The sequence below is a fragment of the Sander lucioperca genome, chromosome 5 (genome assembly GCF_008315115.2).
Source record: "Sander lucioperca isolate FBNREF2018 chromosome 5, SLUC_FBN_1.2, whole genome shotgun sequence".
NCBI classification, from domain to species: Eukaryota; Metazoa; Chordata; class Actinopteri; order Perciformes; family Percidae; genus Sander; species Sander lucioperca.
In genome coordinates, this window is record NC_050177.1 from 24,140,161 (window position 1) to 24,161,233 (window position 21,073).

Genomic DNA, 21,073 nt, shown 5'->3' on the forward strand with positions numbered 1-21,073 from the left:
AGACCAAGATGACAGGGTTAAAGGCTCTGTCGAGGTTTAGGGACCCTTGACAACGATTCGCTGACAGGCAGAGTTGACGCTTAGTCAAAAGTTGAAGAGAAAGCTTAAAAGCTTATCCCAAACTTGGTTGGCATGATGACAGTTTGTGATGAGTATCCTGGGTCCTTCCACATTTAGGTAGCTGTATTGTTATGCTACAGTTTTTCTTTGTACAGGTTTTTTTCAAAATGAGATATTAACAACATATCAGCCCTAAATATAGTGGGAGGAGGGCCTTTCTCTTCATGATTTTCTGACAGTAATGTTAAATGACATAGAGGCTTTTTACAGAATGATTTTACAAGAGTGCTAACATGGTTGGTGTGTGTGAGAAATGTACAGACGGAAATAATAAATTGGTGTGTTATTAGCGCTGCAGTGGAACTGTAATTTCAAGCATTTCCAATGTTGTACAATCATTACAGTGCCACCATACAGAAAATGGACATTTTATCTTGAAAATTAGTCCCAATCGCGGCATTGCTGGAAAGAGACAACAACTCACACATTACATTGAAAATACTCGACGAGGGACGAGTTTGTTAGTGACACCTTTTTGAAATGCAGGTGCTCAGGAGTTGAGCTAGAACTGGGTGGTATACTGTGAGAATCGCAAAACTCATGGGTGGAAAGTGTTCAATATCCCAGGAGGGAAACGTCTTCTCCAGCACAGATTAAATAATGCATGCAATGTAATAAACAAAACGGCTCTCTGTTGTATGCATACAGGTGTACAGCATTGCCTACATCTGAATGAATAGCTTCTTGGACTATCTCGTATCTATTTGCAAGCAGGGACTTTTAGTTATATTGAATGGTGCTGTTTGGGCCTTTTTATTAAACATGGGCTAATTCCCATGATTTGTATGATTATAGGTGTAAGTAAGCAAATGTTACCATATTCCTAAGTCTTGTGTGAATGCTTTCATAGTGAAACATTTGATGAATTAGATTTGGCCACATTGTGTCTTTCCTGGACCCACACCATGGGAAAATTGAGCTTCAAGATTTTTGACCCTGGGCCAGCAGGGAAACGTGATTCATTACATCATCAGAGTGCAGCAAGACTGAGAGGAGTTGTTAATTGAGAGGCTTATCAAAGTCACTGTCCCAAAGAGGAAGAAAACCTCCAGGAAACTCAATTAATTGCATTATAAGAAAAAACACTGCTTTTCAGCGTGGTGTTTGGAAGTCTGGATCACAAAAGTATACATTGCCGGGATAAGACAAGCCGGCACTTTGCCAGTTGTCCGGCTTTGCCCCTTCACAACAAGAAAATGTCTAAAATAAGTTTGTAGGAAAAAAAGAAGAAGAAGATTGTCTGGTTTTTGTCATTACTAAGAATTCCTCATGAGGGAGATAGAAACTCCACACTATAGCTTTAATATTGTATGTGGCGTTTTCTTTTGCAGGGTTCAAATGTTCCACCAAAACAAGTTCCTTCCCGAGACTTTACAGAGCCACTGCCTCCGGAACTTACCGCCACACAACACGATTGTGATTGGTTTAAAGAAATGCATAAAAAATAGGACCTTACGTGCACAACTCACATAGAAACTTTGAAGACATTATATATAATATATAAAGGTAATGTGGACAGCACTACAAGAAATACTTTTAATCGTCACCAATAAAAATAAATAAAAAAGTATTTATTTGAGTGCTGTCCAAATTACCTTTCTATATTTAAAGAAATGCAAAATACCCAGAGTGGTTTTGTCTCCTATACCAGAAAAAAAAAAAAAAAAAAAAAAAGAAATATATATATATATATATATATATATATATATATATAGTGTAGCCAGACCTTACTCAGCACAGTTTAGCAGAGTTGCATTTGAAAGTGCAGTTCCGGCTGCAAGTCATAATTAATCTTGTCTACACTATCATTACCTTATTGTGGTTATTAATACCAACCTCAGCAGAGTAGGCTCTTTGTTTTACCCACTTTCACTTTCTGCTTGTTTGCAGTGGCTTTATATATACTTTTGAGTGAATATTGTCAACACATCTAAATCCCTTTTCATCCTATTCTTGTATTAGAAGGTCATAAAAAAACACTGCCTTGCTGAGACACTTGTGTGCTATGACACCACTCAAAGAATAGTCCATTTGGGTCTTTTTGCGTGCTGTGGCACTCGAAAGGCCATCTGTCCCCACCTGGTGCATTCACGCTTTGCTTTTAACTCTGAATTGTTAGAGCTATCAAATGAAAGGTAAAAAGTAAGGAAAATGGTATAAATGCACTTGATTTGTTTGTCCTCGAGTTCTGTGATTACTGGCACGGCCCTGCCTGTCATCCTTCCAGTCTAAAAGCAGACTTTCTGTCTTTTCTTTCTTGTTCTGACCCACAGGATCATCACGTAAGCACAGCGCCTCTCATTGGTGTCTGCAGAATATTGCACAAGAATCAGTTGACAGCTCCGATGACGAGTTCTTTGATGCCAGAGGTTAGTATTACATTTTATCTTCCCATTTTCTCCTGTCTTCACCTTGTCATTTTTTTGTCTCTCCAACAGTAATAGTCAAATAAATGATCTGGACTTCTGTATACACATTTTAAATAGACCCTATTTCATCAAGTGTGCATACTTGAGACTCTTATAGCTCTTTTTTCACTATTCATTTATTGTCTTCATTAATTATTTGTTCTGCAAAATTGAACAAAAACTGTGAAAAATGCCTTTTACAGTTTTTTAAAGAATCTTTAAATGTCTTGTTTTGCCCGAGCAACACTTGAAATTATAATTATTGATCATCAAAAGAGTTGCAGACTATTTTTCTTCCAATTGACTAATAGCTCTGGTAAAAGTGAAAGGTCCTTGTAACAAAGCCTATTTATAGTTCACATTATGGGAAGCCCAAAGTTACGGGTGAAAGGTTCTGTAGTGAAAAAGGGCTGACAGTCTTTGGTTTTTTAAAGCTGGGGACAGTACAGCTGTGATGACCAAATCACAAGCAGAATTGTCTGGCAATTACTGCGTGTTCTGGGTGGTATTATTTCATTTTCATCTGTGATTGCTGTTGTTATGACTGAACAGAGTGAAATCTGACTTCAGAACAAACCTGATAGATAATGGGTTGTGTACTAACTTTTGTCATAATTATTTTAACCGATTTCACTGTCCACTTTGCTGCTAAAGATTCTTGTAAATGTATTCAAGATGTCACACTGACCAGAAATAGACCCACTTTAAAAGGTGGTCAACTACTAGCCTTTTCACAGTCCCAGAGGGACTTAATCAGTGAATAAGTGGAACACTTATAGCACCAATTATCCACTACAAGTGCGTATCCCCACAGACACGGATGGTACAGAATCAATTATGTGTTGTTGTTATTATTATCATCATGTATCTATATATATAAAAGTCAGTCAATAGCCAGGGGGTGTTGAGAGTTTCTGGTGTTCAACATTCCTTCATATCATATAACAACATGCTGAAAATGAGGCTCAGTGTGGAACAGATTAGTGCTGGAATGTGCTCTGCACCATTTCCACTTTTGTCTGTGGAGGAAATTTATGCTGTGGATGAAGTCACACATTTTTTGTTTATGGAATTATGTTTAATACATTTGTCATTCACATTTTGTTTATCTCACTTTTTTTTTATTTGCTTCTCTCCCTTAATTTTAATTTCCCTCCACTCCCTTTCTCTTGCATATTCTGTTAGCCAAAAAACGCACGTTCACTGCAGACTCCTAGAAAACATGGAATATTAATCCTTATCACATCTGTCAAGGAGCAGAGCTGGGCATTGCTCAAAATTCATTTTGTGAGACTGGTGTTAAGGCGCCTATCAGCGTGGAGGAATCACCAGGGATTAAGATAACATGTGCATGTGTTGTACTGTATGAGTGCACAAGGACCCCGTCATCCTCACACACACATCTGCAGCACGAGATTCTTCACTCAGCCGTGAAATATCTCTGCTGGGTAAGATGTAAGAAGATGTCCTTTATCTCTTTTAATTACAGGGGAGAGGCTGCACACTCGTGCATTTTGTGTCAAACAAAAGCAGAAAGAAATAATCAGAAGTTTGTTGTATAGTGGTTTTTCATCATATGAAGTTCAAAAAGTACACACTAGAAACACACTTCAATTCATTTTCTTGCAGAGAGTTAGATGAGACAATACATACCCCTTCTGTTTGTACGGTGAATATAAAGCTACAGTCAGCAGCCGGTTAGCTTAGCTTAGCAAAAGGCTGAAAGCAGAGGGAAACAAATCCACCTACCAGCACATATAAATATAAGAAATTACATGTTATATTTCATTGTTGCAATACAAAATTGAAGTGTAAAAACGGCATATTGTGGAGTCATGCAGAGCAACCAGACTCCAGGACGTCACTGCACCTGGCTATAAAATATTCAGGACATAATCGCCATAAAACCAAGAATTGTTGATTTGACACTGATTTTTGTATGATGTGTTAAGTAGCGAGCATTAAAGGTGCTGGTAGGCAGATTTAGTTACCTTTGGGTGGAGCCAGGCTTGCTGTGTCTCCCTGTTTCCAGTCTTTATGCTAAGCTAATTGGCTGCTGGCTGAAGCTTTATATTGAATGGACAGCCATGAGAGTGGCGTCGTTCTTCACATCTAACTCTTGGCAAGAATAAGCGTATTTATCAAAATGTTGAACTATTCCTTTAAGGCAGATGTGGTAATTTTTTATTTATTGTGTAATTGTGTGAGTATACAGTATAATTCTACCAGCAAGTTTAGTAATAATTCTAATAACCTTTCATAACAACTTTTTGTATAACCTGTCACGCGTACGCATTAAACAAACAAGTTATACCATGTTCACAAGCTTTAGAGGTGCTACAAGGCAGATATTGTTACTTTTGGACAGAGCCAGGCTAGCTGTTTCCCCCTGTTTTCAGTCTTTATGCTATGCTAACCTAAGTGACTGCTGGAAGTAGCTTCATATTTAACAAACAGACATAAACCCCCACAAACAGATCTAGTTAGTGGTTATGTATTTTTGTTCTCAAAAGCAACGTGACTGCCATTGCAAAAATGGCACATGCAGTATAAAAGGTTTGGGAACAAAGCCCCCAATTAAACAGTGTATGAACTAACCAAATATCTATTGCACTTCTTTTGGTTTGCTGCAGACACAATCAGTGTGATGTTGTTGTATTTCAGTTGTGCACAGTTTTGTGTAGAATCAGTAATATTGAACTTTCCACATCCATCTGTCATAAAGTTAAGGTCCATACGCTCGTGGTGAAGGCACCACTCAGCTTTTGTCCCCCCATCTTTCATTTCGGTCAGTTTTTTCATCTCTAATTGGCTTATTATTCGGAGACCAAACATATCACCTCTCATTTTGCCTTCACTCATTGATGCACTGGACTCTGTGGCAGGCCAGTGTTTTTCAGGTTTTAGGTTGTCACGTTGCATGAAAGCGTGGCTGTCCCAAATCAACAAAGATGCTCCATTATACTGTAGAAGGAGCGACATGTAGAAACGTGAAATACAACAAAGCTAAAAAGAAAAACCCAAGAAAAGATAGGAGGAGGTATTTGAAGGGTGTTTTTCTCCTTGCAGTTGCTGTGTGAGTTTATTGTCTGAGCTCAGGGAGAAAGTGGAGAAAAGGCAACAGAGCAAGTTATTCCAAACATAAACATACGCTCAGTATGAAGGGTGCCTCCCTTAAAAGGGAAACCAGTACAAGGTTATAAAAGGCTGTTTAAATTATGGCCCACCACAGTCACTCGCTAACTTCTCAATCTTAGCTGCATATAGCTGCTCTGGTATAGCTTTTTATTTCTACCAGGCAAACTGGATATATATTTTCTTTAGCCAGAAGCAATTTCAGCCTTTAATAGAAAAGCAGAGAGAGAAACTGAAAGAATTACATTGAAGAGTGACTGAGGGGATGTTTGTCATATTATAGGCCTACTACTCAAACCAGCACAATAAGCTTGGGGGAGTTTTATTTACGTGGCTTTGATGAATGCTTTCATCCACACTGTGTAACCCAGTGGACCCAGAAACAGCATGAAAATGTATGAAGACCGTCAAGGATTTGCTCAGCTTTCTGCTAAAAAGATGAACCCTGACTGTTATTGTGTTTGCATTCTTTATATACCGTATACTGTCTCTAATTATTTTGTAAATGCAATATTTTGTCAGGAGCCTCTGGGAAACAAGATGAAGACATCTCAAGTGGCTCATCCTCCATCCTTTAGAATTGGCTATATTCTGATGCTCCTTTATGTCAGTTTTTTCAAGACACTTTAATGTACTTTGTACGTAGTGTGTCAGTTTACGTCTAAGCTGTTAAAGATAAAGGTGCATCCTCAAGTGCATGCCAAAAGTATTTGACATTTTCTGCTTTTTTTATTCTTTATTCCAATGGATTGGAATTGAAAGAAAACAATGACCTTAGGGTTTAAGAGCTTACTTTTATCCTTGATGGTGTTTAAGGATGTTCATAATCATACTGGGTCGACAATAAAAGACTAGTAGCATTTTTGATACAATTTGTAGAGAATGCAGCACAACAATGATGCTGAACATAAAGCCAATGCTTAAAGGTGCCCTGCCACACACATTTCATTACTTTTTGGTAATGTCTGAAGTTCTACCATGGACTCTATAACATTTTATGTGGAAAAAATGCCTTGGTTACCTTGTTTCAAGCCATTCTAGCGTGGTATAGAAAGCTTGCGGGAAGACTCAGCTCGATTTGTGCCAGCTCTCATTAATATTCAATGAGCTAAGCTGCTTGACTCTGATTGGCTAACAGCTAGCCAATGAGAGCCTGGCTATCAGCATCCTTTACCCAGCGCAACTGGGCGAGCTCATGAATAGTAATGAGCTCAGGCAACACCACGTCAGACTGACCAGCTTTTGTAATTGGCCTGATTATTTCGCTTATTTCTTTTCAGTGGCTCGAGCTGACAGAGGAGGTAGCAGTTCATTTTCACATTCACCACATAACACAAACACATATGGACCTAACAGATTTCAAAAAATACAAGGAAAAACGGTTTTGTGTGGCAGGACAGCTTTAAGGTGAAAATGGGTGTAGTAGAGGTGTGCCAGAGCAAAGTGTCTGCTGATGTCTGTGGGCCTGTGACTTTAGGTCTTTTAGACTTTAGTCATTTTGTAAAGGCTTTGCAACTGAATATCAAATACCATGAACCTGTATTTACTGTAAGAATATATTACATTTTTCAACTTCTTAAACTGAATAATTACACCTGGGTCAGCTGAAACATTAGTTCATTTGATTTTTTTCTACACAAAAAGGACCTTTTACTGAATAATACAGCATGCTAGAATATCGCAGATTTTTCACGGTATTTTGTTTCCTGGTTTTACTCAGCCAATAGCACCATCTCATCTTCATCAGTTTGCTGAAAAAGCTCAGTGGGACATTTTCAATACTTGTTTAACGAGATTAAGCACAGTGCTGCAGCCAGAACATTTTGGCTTTGTTTTGGGTTGAGGATAACAGCTTCAGTTTTGTTATTTGTGAGATGAGAAGACACTATTTTGGATTCTTTAGCCTTGTGTGTTTCTATTTGAAAACTTTGTTTAAAAAAAGCAAAATGGCATTTTATGATAATTCACAGTAGCAGAATAAATTGTAAAGAATGTACTCTGTGTCTCTTTATGTGTGTGATGGATTGTCACGTGTTTCAGCTCTTTCATGGCTGTTTCTGCCACTGGTGAGCAGAAGCACATCTTTTATTCTATCTGAAGAATCTGAATAATTCCAGGGGCCCTTTACTTGCCTCTAGTAATAAAAATGAAAAATCATACCTCTCTTCTACTCAGCATACTGCATGTATCCACCTCACAGGCCCCCAGCATCACTCAACCTCTGTTCACCTCGCTCACACGTAAATCTGCACACATTTGTGCACAATGGTGGAACGTCTCATTTTATATCAGGACCGATTGTGCCTTCCGGCTGCTCAAGCGCATGCCAACTCAGTTGTCACATTGTTTATTGATGTGAGCTGTTCACTGTTTGCTGTGTGTTAATCCAGATTTGTTATTTGATGACATGAATTTAAATAATGAGGGGAATTGACAGACTAAGCCTGAAAGGAAATTCACTGTGTTGGCTGCTCCAACAGTTTAATGACATAATAAATTGCCACTGGAGGTAAACTATGTTTATATGCAAGTAGGGCATCTGTTATTATGAGGCTGCTAGCTTATGACATCACTGTATTCCACTGTGCACTATGTGTGGATGGGAACTGGGGTGACTGTGTGTTTTTCCAGATGGAAAACCAAGTCTCTTTTGCACAAGTTGTCCAGTAAATCTGTAATGACATTTAATGGCAAAAGTCGTTTAAAAAGTTTTTTTTTAAATAATCATAAAACTTGCTGGTGCAATTATATATTCACACATAGTAAATAAATTGAATTTTACTGCACTCGCCTTAAAGGAATGACTTGACATTTTGGGAAAAAAATGCTCTCGCATAATAAATTGTTCACATAAATGACTGAAGCTGTGTACATGATGAAGATTTTAACCAACAAAAGTCCAAAGAGAAGAAGGAAGGAGTGTTTGTGCGTTATCATTTTACTTGCTTCTAATGCTCTTCTTCCATTCTAATTTCCTGTGAACAGGATCTTGTACATGTAGCTGATTACAGCATGTTATCCCTAAAACACAATTGTCAGGCAGTAAGTCACAAAGAAGCAGCACATACGAGACACTCCTCTGTACTTCTGAGCACCCTCATTGACCTAATGCTTCCCCGAACCCTAACCTTAACTTTAAAACCAAGTCTTAATACTCGAATCAGCCTTACTTATCTAAAATGTCATTGCACTTTAGATCAAGAACTACAGCTGGTCCCTGCAATGATAGAAGTGCAAGAGCACACAGACACACTCACACACATCTCATTCCCCCTTGATTTTGTTTGTCTGAGGTGTTGGTGAAACAACGTGTCTGTAAAATCATCCACTCCATTCCCTCGCCTGTCTTCACTCACTTTGATCTTACATCTATGTGACATGCGCGGCTCTGAGATAGTAAATTAAAGAAAAATGTGATCTTGTTTTCATATATATTCTAGTTACATCTATCATGTATAGACTCATTCACTTCTGTACAGTATGTTCTCTTCTCTCTGGACAGAAGCTATGTTTTCATGCATGTCTGTTGTTAATTTTTAACAAATTATCTCAAGAAGTTATTAACCAATGTGGATTTAATGTTGTGGACCAGTAGACCACTGACCCAACAACAGTTGATTAGATCTTGGCAGGGATCCAGATCTCTTTCTTATAAAAGTGTTTTTTTTAAACAGCAAAAATGATGCTGCTTTCACATTCTGGCTAAGCACATGTCCTTCAAGGCTAAACAGAAATCAATTTGTGTAACATTTTATTGGGAAATCTAACCAGGAAGACGAATGATTAACACTATTTAGGAATTTGCACAGTTTTGTGTTCAGAATATACAGAAAAAAGATGTCTTGCTAGTACTAAACATCTGCTGCAATGGATTGGAGCCATGTACCACTGAAAGCCAGACATTTGTTTTTCTATTGCGAACCAGTCGCTGCAGGACTTTGTCTCTGATTAAAGTTGTGTTGATCAGTGAGATCAGCTGCTGTACAGTTTGATTTCGATGAAACTGTTGCTGCACAACAACCTGTTTCATCTCAGCGGCTGTACACAGGGATACAAGTATAAAAAAGTGATATAAAAATAGCGATGAACATTAAAGTTTTATTAAAACAATACAAAGCAAACAGCATACAGTCGTGAAAAAATTAGGACACCCATGCTAAAGTTGACTAAAAAGAGGAATAAAAAAATCATCTTTTGGAAATTGATCTTAATGCCTTAATTAAAAAAATGAGGAAAAATCAAACCTTTAAGGACACCAATTTTCTTTGTGAATGAATAATGTATCGTAAATAAATAAATGTTCTTCCTTAAAATACAGGGGGCATAAGTATGTACACCCATATGTTAAATTCCCATAGAGGAAGGCAGATTTTTATTTTTAAAGGCCAGTTATTTCATGGATCCAGGATACTATGCATCCTGATAAAGTTCCCTTGGTCCCCACATCATCACATACCCTTCACCATACCCCCACATCATCACATACCCTTCACCATACCCCCACATCATCACATACCCTTCACCATACCCCACATCATCACATACCCTTCACCATACCCCCACATCATCACATACCCTTCACCATACCTAGAGATTGGCATGGGGTACTTTCCATAAGATCATCTCTCAATGCAAATCAAACCAGCTATTAGGATAACTGAAATAAAACCATGCCAATCTCTAGGTATGGTGAAGGGTATGTGATGATGTGGGGGTGGGGGAGCAGACTATAAAAAAGGATCAATCTGCAACAGTGGGTTACAGAATAGCTTTTGCATAAATGTGTTGCCAACTGCCTCATATGAAAAAGCTCTAGGGCAGTGTGCAAAAGCATTTATTGAGAAGACGAGCTATTATAGGTAATATTGAGCAAGCATACAGTCAATCTGTCAACACAAACAAGACATATAAAAGTAAGGAAAACAAAATAAAAACAAATGTGGGGTTTTCAAATTTGAACACACACTTCTGGAAAATAAATGCTTGCAGTGCTTGTACAGTATAAAATAGGATACCATTTATGAAAACAAGACCATGACTTTACAGCCATATTAGCAGCTCTGAGAGGCTTCATACGCATCTTTCATACATGTTTTTCTCACTCTTATACGTATATCTGATTAGACACATATTGTCTGCTTGTGAGCTCTGCTCATGGTGGATCAATGCCATCCATCTCCAGTAGCCTACTTACCTGACACACTGTTTATGCCATTTTACGGGATAATCCCCAAAGCAATCTCATTTTCATAGTGCGTCATCGGGAGTTGAAAGAGCCTAACATAAAGCCAGAAGTAGTATTTTGGTAATTCCACTGCTTCAACGAATGCATGATGATGAGATCAAGAAATTGAGAATGGGACACTAAAAAACAAATTGAAGTGGCAGAGGTCACCCGAGGCCGTTTTCTCATCGTTTAACAATCTCAGCATCTATTCCTCTCTCTTCCACTCTGACACTTGCTCACCGTGAGCCGACAGGTTGAAGGATGTTTCTAAATCGCTTTTCTCTCCCTCTGGGCTGTTGGCTGCAGGCAGATCTCACACTTCTATTTCTCTTCTCACCTGTTGTTCAAATCCGATTTAGCTAGTCTGTCGTATCATCAAAAAGCAGGAGAGCTTTAGTCGGTTAACCTTATTCTCTTGATTATTTGTGCATTTAATTTGTTAGTGTTGCACCAGGTTTTTAAGCGTAGGTCATTTTTTTATTCGGTTCAAACACATTTTGCTTCTCAGGGGAGATTCTGTTTTGGCTGCAAGTGTCTCTGCTCAGCTCTCCCTCCAGGACATCATTTAGTAACTTGCTTTTTCAGGGTGTAAATCCTGCTTTGCAATCTCCTCTGTCCAAACACAGGCTTTCTTACATCCTGCAACGCCGTGTTCAGATCCAATATGCATCTCTATGTGTGTCTCTTTCTCGCTCCTCTCCATTTTCTTTGTGCTTGTCTGTATGTTTGAATCTGCAAGTGTGTGCGCTATGTTCCTGCATTATTACATTAGTAATGTCTGACCAGAGAGAAGAGAGGGCACCAAAGGGAGGAGGGAGTCAGAACAGAAAGGGAAAGACAAACTGTGACCAGTAGACCGGCCGCTGTGTGATCCAAATGGACAGGTGATGTAGACGCACGTCAGAGTGTTTCAGAGCTGCCGGGCAGGAATGTGTGAGAGAGGAGGAAGTCTGTCAGATAGAGGGTTTTCTTCCTGGATGACTCATCCTGTCTCAGACTGTCTTGGGTGACAGTCTGTGACGAGCAGACAACCATTTTGGTCATGCTGAACCACACAGCACACCTAGCTTGTCTTTTTTTGTCTCCACTACAACAGAGCTCGTCATTTATGACAATGTGGTGGTTCTGTGTTTTAAAGGGCCTACATGGCAACACTTCTGTTATGTAGGGCAATGATTTTACCGTTCACCTTCATGTTCTCCTTCAAATAGGTTTGAATAATCTGAGGGGTTTTGTTTACAACCTGTTTGACTGTTCATGTTGGTTGTCCTAACCTATATGGTAGCAATGTTGCCAACTTGCCATGAGCAGCGATATCAGCAACTATAGAACTGATGGCCAGAGCTAAAATAGTAAAACTGATGCTGTAATAAACCTTAATTTAAAGAAGACAAATCATGCTTATCTTCAGGTTCATACTTGTATTTTGGGTTTCTGCTAAAATAGTGTTTACATGCTTTAATGTTCAAAGAACACATGCTTTTTCTCATACTACATACATACTGTCTGTCGGAATATACCTGTATTCACCCTCTGTCTGAAATGTTCCGTTTTAGTGCCTGTATTTTTTGTTTAAGTTCCCCTCCCGAAACGACCAGTCTGCTCTTATTGGCTTGCGAGAAAAATATGGCACACCTTTAAAGGTAGTTCTTTAGCCATGGTAGTTCTCAAGCCGTGGGTGGAGATACTCAGATTAGGGGTGGTATATTCTAATGAGCCTGCATGTGACATAGGAAGGGGAGCCAAATCTGAATGACATATCATACATCATACATACGTTTAATCCCATGTTTTCTGATCAAAGCAGCCCACACAGAACTGACTGGGTTGTCTTATTTCACAGTTTGTGGGTGGGTAGGCACTGCAGATACCCAAATGTATGTGCACAAGCACTGAACTTGAGTTTTTAATGAGATGTTTTTAATGAGATGTCCCTTTTAAGATCCCCTGTGGAGTTTTAACCGCTAGCGGCACTATGGATTGTCTCAAGGCTATACACACTGTGTTTCTGCAAGAAACAGTGAAAACATGCGTTAGAAAACTCCACAGATTACCTTTAAATGGAGTGCAGGCAGCACATGGTGCGGCACATATGTCATTGAATATTTATCAGCTAATAATCAAACAGCAGCAGCCAGTAGTGCAGCTAAAGATGGAATAATGCTTCCCGTGGGGAATAGATAAATACAGATATCTGGTTGGCTAGCTTAATAAAAGCTACAACACAGTCTTTAGGGTGTAATTAATTCGTGTCAACATCATTCAGGCCAAATTTACATTTTATCTTAGGACAGCTTGCAAGTGTAGGCAAAGACAGCACAAAAGCTATTCCACTTGTGTTCAGCAATGACAAGCCACGTAAATGTATATATGTTGGAAATCATGCCCAACAGGCACAGATCCGAACTGTGTCAGTTGGGTTTTGGGGGGCACCCTCTGATAAAGGTATACATTATTCACCAATACTACCAACAGGTGCTGCAAAACAAAAAAATGAGAGTGAGGGGGGTGTCAGACACCTGACAAGAAGTTTAATCTGGCAAAAATAAATCAAAACACCTGCGTAACGTTGATCGGTTTGAATGCCAAGAACATTGAGTTACCATATTATTGATATGCAGAGAGAGGAATGGGTTTTTTGTCTTGCTGCACTGTCTTACTTCTCTTTGTGTGTGTGTGTAATTGCCTGTGTGTCTATGTGTGTCCTAGCAGATGTTATGGAGGGGAAGAGCGCCATTCTGCTGGGCATGAGTCAGTGGAACTCAAATGACCTGGTGGAGCAGATTGAAACTCTGGGACACATGGAGGACCAGTCACATGGTACACACTCTACACACTACAAACACACACACACGCACGCACGCACGCACGCACGCACGCACACACACACACACACACACACACACACACACACACACACACACACACACACACACACACACACACACACACACACACACACACACACACACACACACACACGCTCACATCTTTACAATCACACTCATGAGTCACTGAATGATGTTAATGGTGGCTAGACTGGATGAATTGTAGCTTCTATTTAAAGCTACATTAAGTCATTTCTGACCTCTAGGGGGCAGAAAGAGTAAAAAACCAACCCTGAATTAATCTTATCGAGGTGTAATGGGTGCAAGCAGATATTTTCTTACTTCAATCTGCATTCAGACCCGCAGTAGCCCTCCAGCTAAACACCGGGGCTGTGTGATTGGGTGTTTACTACTACAGGGTATCAGTGAGAAGATGGATTACAAATTAGGTAGGTCCAGTTTAAAGACCTATCAAAACATAAAGACATTTATTCTTCTTTGAGGCATGATTTAACATAATGTTAGCAATATTTCCTGCAAAGTCAACTATGTAATTAGAACAATGCATCAATTCATCTTACCTGGTAGGAACATTTGCACGTGTTTGACTGTCACACAGCACATGGCCCGATGTTGTTGCACTGCGTTTGGACGAAAGTTGAGCCAAGATCCACAGGGACATATGTGTTACAGTTTTTTTTCGATTGCTTAAGCACTATTTTTTAAAACCGGGACCGGTTTTTCAAAACACTATACTCAATCAGCAGAACACGTCAGACCCTTAGCAAAATGAAACACTCTGCAAAAACTATACACTAATTTATAAAAACCATATTTTGTTACCGTATGAAACACACACGTTTCATATGACTTAGTTCTGTTTGAACCAGTTACACACTGCTGTTGCTAACCTGAAAGACTTTTAGTAGTCCTACTTCTCAGTGATTAGAGTACTGTAAATTTCATACAGCTACTACAGTAGTGTGCATAACACTGTTAGCTCAGCAAACAACAGACACACGTAAAATACTGTATCCAGTACAGGGTACAGTTACAGTAAAAACAAAAAAAAGATCTGAAAAATACAGTACAGAAAATACTAGACTTACCTGCTGCATTTGTATAGTGCTTAAACCTGATTGGTGTGTCTACAATTAAGCAATCATGTGTTTGCGCACCTGGCAAATTATATTTTTCACTCATTTGGTGTTATTACACACATTACACACAAGCTGGAAATACACACACATGCCCAGGACCTATACATGCACTTATGGAGAGATAATAATAAAATAATAATCAAAAGTGAAAAAGATTGTATGCATCTTGCTTGCAGAGGGTGAACATTTTGTTATTGATGCTTTAGATGAGCGTGAATCAGTGGGAGCACCAGATTAACATAACAGGGGCTGAGATCTGCGATGTGTTTCCAGCTCAGGGCTCCTTCACTGTGCTCGCTGATGAAACCTGACCAGACTACACCCTCTCTTCTTGTCCCATTCCTTTCCTCAAATAGGTTAATGAGGCATTTCTGTGCTGAATGAACAGAATTTCCTCTCTTTACTTGTTTTCAGTTTGAATTTACATCTACCCTTCCTCAATGCTCTTATTTAAAGATCCGGAGGACTAACATGGCAACTGCTGGTCTTTGGTTTTGCCTTAGGCCCAGATTGAAAGACTTCTCTTGATCCTTTCTGAGAGAACAAGCTTCTCCCGTTCTTCAGTAAATCAAAGAATGGCATCTGATCCGTTAGTGTGTTGTACGAAGAATCATTCCAAACAATAAAATAGACAGATGCTGTTTCTGCACAAAACGGTAGAAACATTTGTGAAGCAAACAGAACAGGGAGGAGGGATATCATATTTCAGCAGCTTTCCATATTCGTCCTCAACACAGACTTTGAATTCTAATGAATACTTCCTGTGAGAAAGTTATTTAGTTAGATTTATGTATCAAAGTCATTGGTGTGATTATCAAACCACAGTAACTGAATAACATATCACCCAGAGGTTTAACAGCAAAGTATTTTTCAGACACTATCTGATCTATCAGTTTCTTGCAGATGAGTGATTTTTAATAGAATAGTCAAACTCGTATAGTGGGAGGATTCATATTAGGTTTTTTGAACTATTCGGTTTCTCTTTTTTTGTTTAATTGGCCAAAGATAAAATCCTGCCCCATGTTACACAAGCCAACAGGTGATAAAAACATTGTGGCTTTTAATTAGATGGCAGCAAAGAAACAATCAGAATTAGTTTCACCATACAGAGCAAAATCCTGATAATAACGTGGATTCCTGTGCTTCACAGCTCCTCTGGCGGTCCTGATAGCATGGCACTTGTTTTTTGGTTCTGTTTACTGACAAAGAGACCGGCTTTCATCGTAAAGGTCAGCGCTGAGGTTTGACAACTGCAGTGGATGCTTTTAATCACTGCACTTCAGTGGGATTGTTGTCTGGTCCTGCAGAGATGAAAGAAGCCGCTCCTGCAGGGAAGCTGTGCTAAGTCGGGTGGCGGTAACTGAAGAAGTGGGTACACTGTGAATATTTTAGACCCCCCACACATCCCATCAACAAACCACTCACGAAAAGCAGTAATGACCTGTAAAGTGGTCCGTTGTGGCAGCAGTATAAGTCAGATTTATCATAGTGCTCCAGAGCAGGTCCAGTGCCTGGCAGAATAAAGGCTCAAAGTCTATCTTAAAGCTTTAATCTGGTGATATTCTACATTTTACCCATGAAATCAACAATACATTCATCCTACTAATTAAAATATAGAATATGGCCAGTTTAATTCTTACACACAATACACTACTCACATGTCATATGTTTGTCCAAAGAGTTAGAAGAGTAAGTCTGACTTAGACATATCAAGTATTGGGTATCTTCCAAAGTCATTGGGTTTGTAGTACAAAAGTGTATCCCTGAACAGTGTTGTGGTTTTACGAATCACAACTTTACTGTTTAGTTTCAGTTTGTATTCGGCCTGAGCAGTCAGCTGTTTTCAGAGGAAAGAACCCTCCAAAAATGAACTGTACGCTGCCTGCTCAGCACCAAACAGCAGGCATATAAATGTAATGACTAGCTGGTGAACACAGTGGAGCATTTAGCAGATAAAGACTCAGATCTAGACAGAAAGATGACTCTAAATGAATGCTAATGTTGCTTTGTGTTTGCTGGGAATGTAAATATGCAACATTTTACTTTGCAAACAAGTTCACCATATCAACTTTGTAATATGCCAGTGTGGTAGTTAAAAGGATGAACACACGGAACATAAAAACACAAATATATTACAAAGCTCACAGCAAGGGGACTGAGGAGGTTGTTTATTACATAGGACAGGAGGTTTATAGTTAGAAAAAAACGAGAAAAGAACGAGAAAAAAGATTATAAAGACAGTAGCGTTCTCATATACAGGTGGCCGCCGTCTTGGGTGCTACGGTCTTTCTAATCTATCTTTTTAATAAACTGTCTGTACACTTACAATGTTCTCAATGCTTCGGTTAATATTTAGTGAACCTCATTATGCTACCGTTGAAGTTTGGTGATATTTTGAGCCTTTTTAGTGGTATAAATAGCGATTTGTTTTTACTTTCCCTGTGCCCCAAATACTAGCATTGTAAGCTAATCAGCAGTCCAGACTAGCTTCTTTCAAGCTACAAACACATTAGATTAGCATGAAAACATGTCCCAGAGAACGATCGAGTGGGTACACATCTGTTAATAACCCCCTGGTTCGTTTTGCGCTGGAATTGTCCTTTACATATACTCAGTGCCCATTTAAAGCCACTGGGGATATGTTACCTCAAATGAAGTGTGTGATGTATATGGAGATGGAGTCTGTCGGGGTCTGAAGCTGGCATCTACACATTGGGAGACGCTGAACCGAGACATCATTACATTGTCATACAGTGTTTGTTCTGTAAAACTGTATGTGCTTCCAGCATCTTCCACCCTCTGAGACTCTCTTTCTTTATCTTTTATAATTTATGAAAACATTATGAGTACGCTGGCCAATCTTCTTTATGAAATAGAGGCAAGGATTAGATGCTTCTAATGTGATATGATCAATGTGAAGCTGTGTCTCATACAGCAGACTTTTTATTTCAATCACACCTCACCACTGAAATAGCAAAGCATGTGTGCAAACACAGTAATATTGCATAAATTGTTTTCCAGAAAACGTATAAACAGAGCCTGAATTCAGCTCTGCAATGTCCTGTTCCATTTAAGACCCACTGGCATGGAAAGAAAATACTGGACTGCTGGGTCAAGTACACTTTTATGCTCAGAGGGTATCTGTTGAGAATTAATAAGTAATCACATTCTCCCTCTCTCCTTCAGTCAGCCTAAAGTTACAACAAACTTGCCCAAAATAGAAACGCTCCCCAACACGGTGCTGCATACAAATGTGCAAAAGCCTGCTGATGTTCTTTGGTTGTTTACATCCTACACTCGTGGGGGCACAGGATTATTAAAGACATAAATTTAGCTGAGCGAAACGGATCTCAAAGCAACACCAACAATAGTTACTGCAACAAAAGTGACTGAGGTCATATGGGAAAATTATTATAAATGGAGGTGAACATATTCTCTACTAAGGTGAAGAAAGTGAAACAATAACAGAATTGGGTAATGTTTTAAACCTGTTGTGCTGCACTGAGAAGTTGAGAACCACTGTGCTCAAAGATGTGGTTTCTTTTTTAATTATTTTTGGTGTATATTTAATCAGATAGTGCTAGAAGGGAGGTTACAGGAAATGAGGGAAGGAGTGAGGCAATAAAAGTCTGCTTTGGACATTGATTTGCGTCTTAACCCCGAAATCACAGGGGCGCCCATTGTCGGTATATCTGAGGGGAATTTAGAAATTGGGTTGCCATGACATAGTTTGTCCAAAAGAGAAATGAGCCAAGTTTGTTTTTTTTAACTGCAAAATGTCCCGCTCGGTATGAACAGTATGTTGTACAGTACATCATTGACATATTATCATCTCATAAATTTGACGCGGAGAACTTGTTAGACAACAGTTGCCTGTTATCACATCCTGCAGAAATGAAGCAACATTAATATTCATTTTGAAGTTGTATTTCTGACCACCTGACAAATGTAAGTCCATTATTCACTCTCTTTATGCTCTGTTTTGGTCTTCATCATGATGATGATGAACATCGTGATGTTTAATTGTCATCTCTAGAATCTCTCTGGTAAATGAGGTTCGACAGCTACAGTTACCCATATGCTTAATTACCTCATTCTTAATAAAATGTTGAAGACTGGATCAGATCGTGGTGTTGTAATCATCAGGAAACCTTAAAGGTGCAGCTGGACTACTCTCAGCCTGTGTAGCAGTTGAGCGGTGAAATCCACTACCCTTTCATGTCTATTTGTCGGTTCCTTAAATGCGTCTCAGGGTTTATAACCTCACTCCCTTTGCTCTCCATTATTCCTTCATTTCCTCTTTTGTTCTCCTCAGCTTCTTTAACCATCCATTTTCCCCCCGACCTTTCCGCTCTTTCACTCCCTTCCCATCGCATCACCTCATCATGTTTTTATATTTCCCCCTCTCTATCTTCCTACATTCATTACACCACAAGCCACTGGCGACTGTAAACACTTTCCCTCCCAATAGAGGCAACAGTGATGGAAACCTCCGTGACAGAGAGGAACCCCTGGAGCACAACTGCCCCTTATTTTCCACTCTGCTCTTTCTTCTTCATCTCTTCTCAGTGACGTCCTGTGATCAGACTTCAGCCATCGCTCCAATGCCTTTCAGGCTCCCCATCTGTTCACTGTGCAAAACACTCAAATCGGTATATTTAGGCTGTGTGAGGGAAAGATAGTCTCGCACTCTCGTAGCCACGATGCAAAGAATTATTTAATAATTCACCAACGTTTCGACATGACAGTCTTTTTCTTCAATACCCTGAAGAAGACTGTCGTGTCGAAACGTTGGTAAATTATGAAATCATTCTTTGCATCATGGCTATGAGTGTGCGATCTGTCTCCCTCACACCTGTACTTTCATCGAGGTCAGCACCTCTCTAACACTGGTGTGCGTTCCTCCTCTCTCTCATCCTAAAAGTTGTGCTCTTTTCATGGCCATCTTTTCCCACTTCATTCACTGATTGATGCTCTATAATGTAGTCCAACCTGAAATAGCCGTGACATAAACAAAACCTACTGACTCCTTGACTTGGCTTGACTTGGCTGCTGTTCCTGGTGTGAGCTGCCAAGCTGGTATAACATTAGCTAAAATGGCGACGTCATGGGAAACATGTTCAAATGTCTAAGTGATAAGTCCTGCCCAACAACCTAACACAGACCAAACATAATATATTATATGGTAAGAATATAATTCCACACGAAGTGACCCGGAGAGGAATATATTACCCATTAACTCAGAGCACAACAGCTCCATCTTCTTCATGCCCCCTGTAGCTCTATTCAGAAACACATGCAGAGCGAGAGTGGTGGAAATCAGAAATTTAAGGTCTGAGACTCATCTCTATTCTGCCGACCGCCTTCCCTTGGCCATTTTTAGCGTATGATGCTCGCATAGGCACAATCTCTTTAAATGAATGTTTCTCCTTTTTGTCTTTCTCTTGAAAACTATGTAGAGAGGCTTAGAAGCTGCAAAGACAAAAGCAATTTCTCTGCAGAATTATAATAAAAGACAGCAAACAAAAAAGGTGAAGTGGTGAGATAATGATGTGATCAGATGATATGAGTATTGTTCTGCCTCTTATATCTTATTTTTACAGCCCTTTGCACCTTTGTTGTTAAAGGCTCTTTCTCCTGTGTGTCTATATTGCTGTGTGTGTCTACAGTATATGCCTGTACTGTATGGAGCTAAAAGAGTCTCAATAAAGATAAATGCACACACTACATTCACATATGCACACAGGATTCATACATGCACACACATGATTCATAAATACACACACAGGATACACAAATGCGCACAAAATTCACAAATACACACACAAAATTTAAAAAGCACAGAACATTCACAAATGCATACAAAATTCATAAATGCACACAAAATTCAGAAATGCAAACAACATTTACAAATGCACACAAGATTCAGAAATGCACAGGACAAGATTCAGAAATGTATTTCTGATGCACACACAAATATATCTTGATTTACAAACTGCTTGCGGTCTGTGAACTTCACTGCATTTGTGTGTGAATTTTGAGACTGCCCTGACTTGGCTCGACACACAAATGCCTTTTTTTAAACGGAATGATCTACAACCAATCAGATATCTCCCTTGTTTTAGCCAATCACAAGAACGCACCCCACGTGGGGGATTGTTTACTTATAAGCCAATCACATGAACGCGTTCACAC

General features: G+C 39.3%; 1 protein-coding gene across 2 annotated transcripts in view; it reads left to right on the forward strand.

The window, feature by feature from the left end:
* Window positions 1-21,073, forward strand: part of pitpnm3 (PITPNM family member 3) — a 109,667-nt gene that overhangs the window by 12,630 nt on the left and 75,964 nt on the right. The window contains exons 2-3 of one of the 2 annotated variants that reach the window (XM_031297354.2): window positions 2,394-2,489; window positions 13,600-13,710. In XM_031297354.2, the coding sequence (XP_031153214.1) occupies window positions 2,394-2,489; window positions 13,600-13,710 (207 nt within the window). The remainder of the gene's footprint in view (window positions 1-2,393; window positions 2,490-13,599; window positions 13,711-21,073) is intronic. The other variant, XM_031297355.2, reaches the window with a different exon arrangement.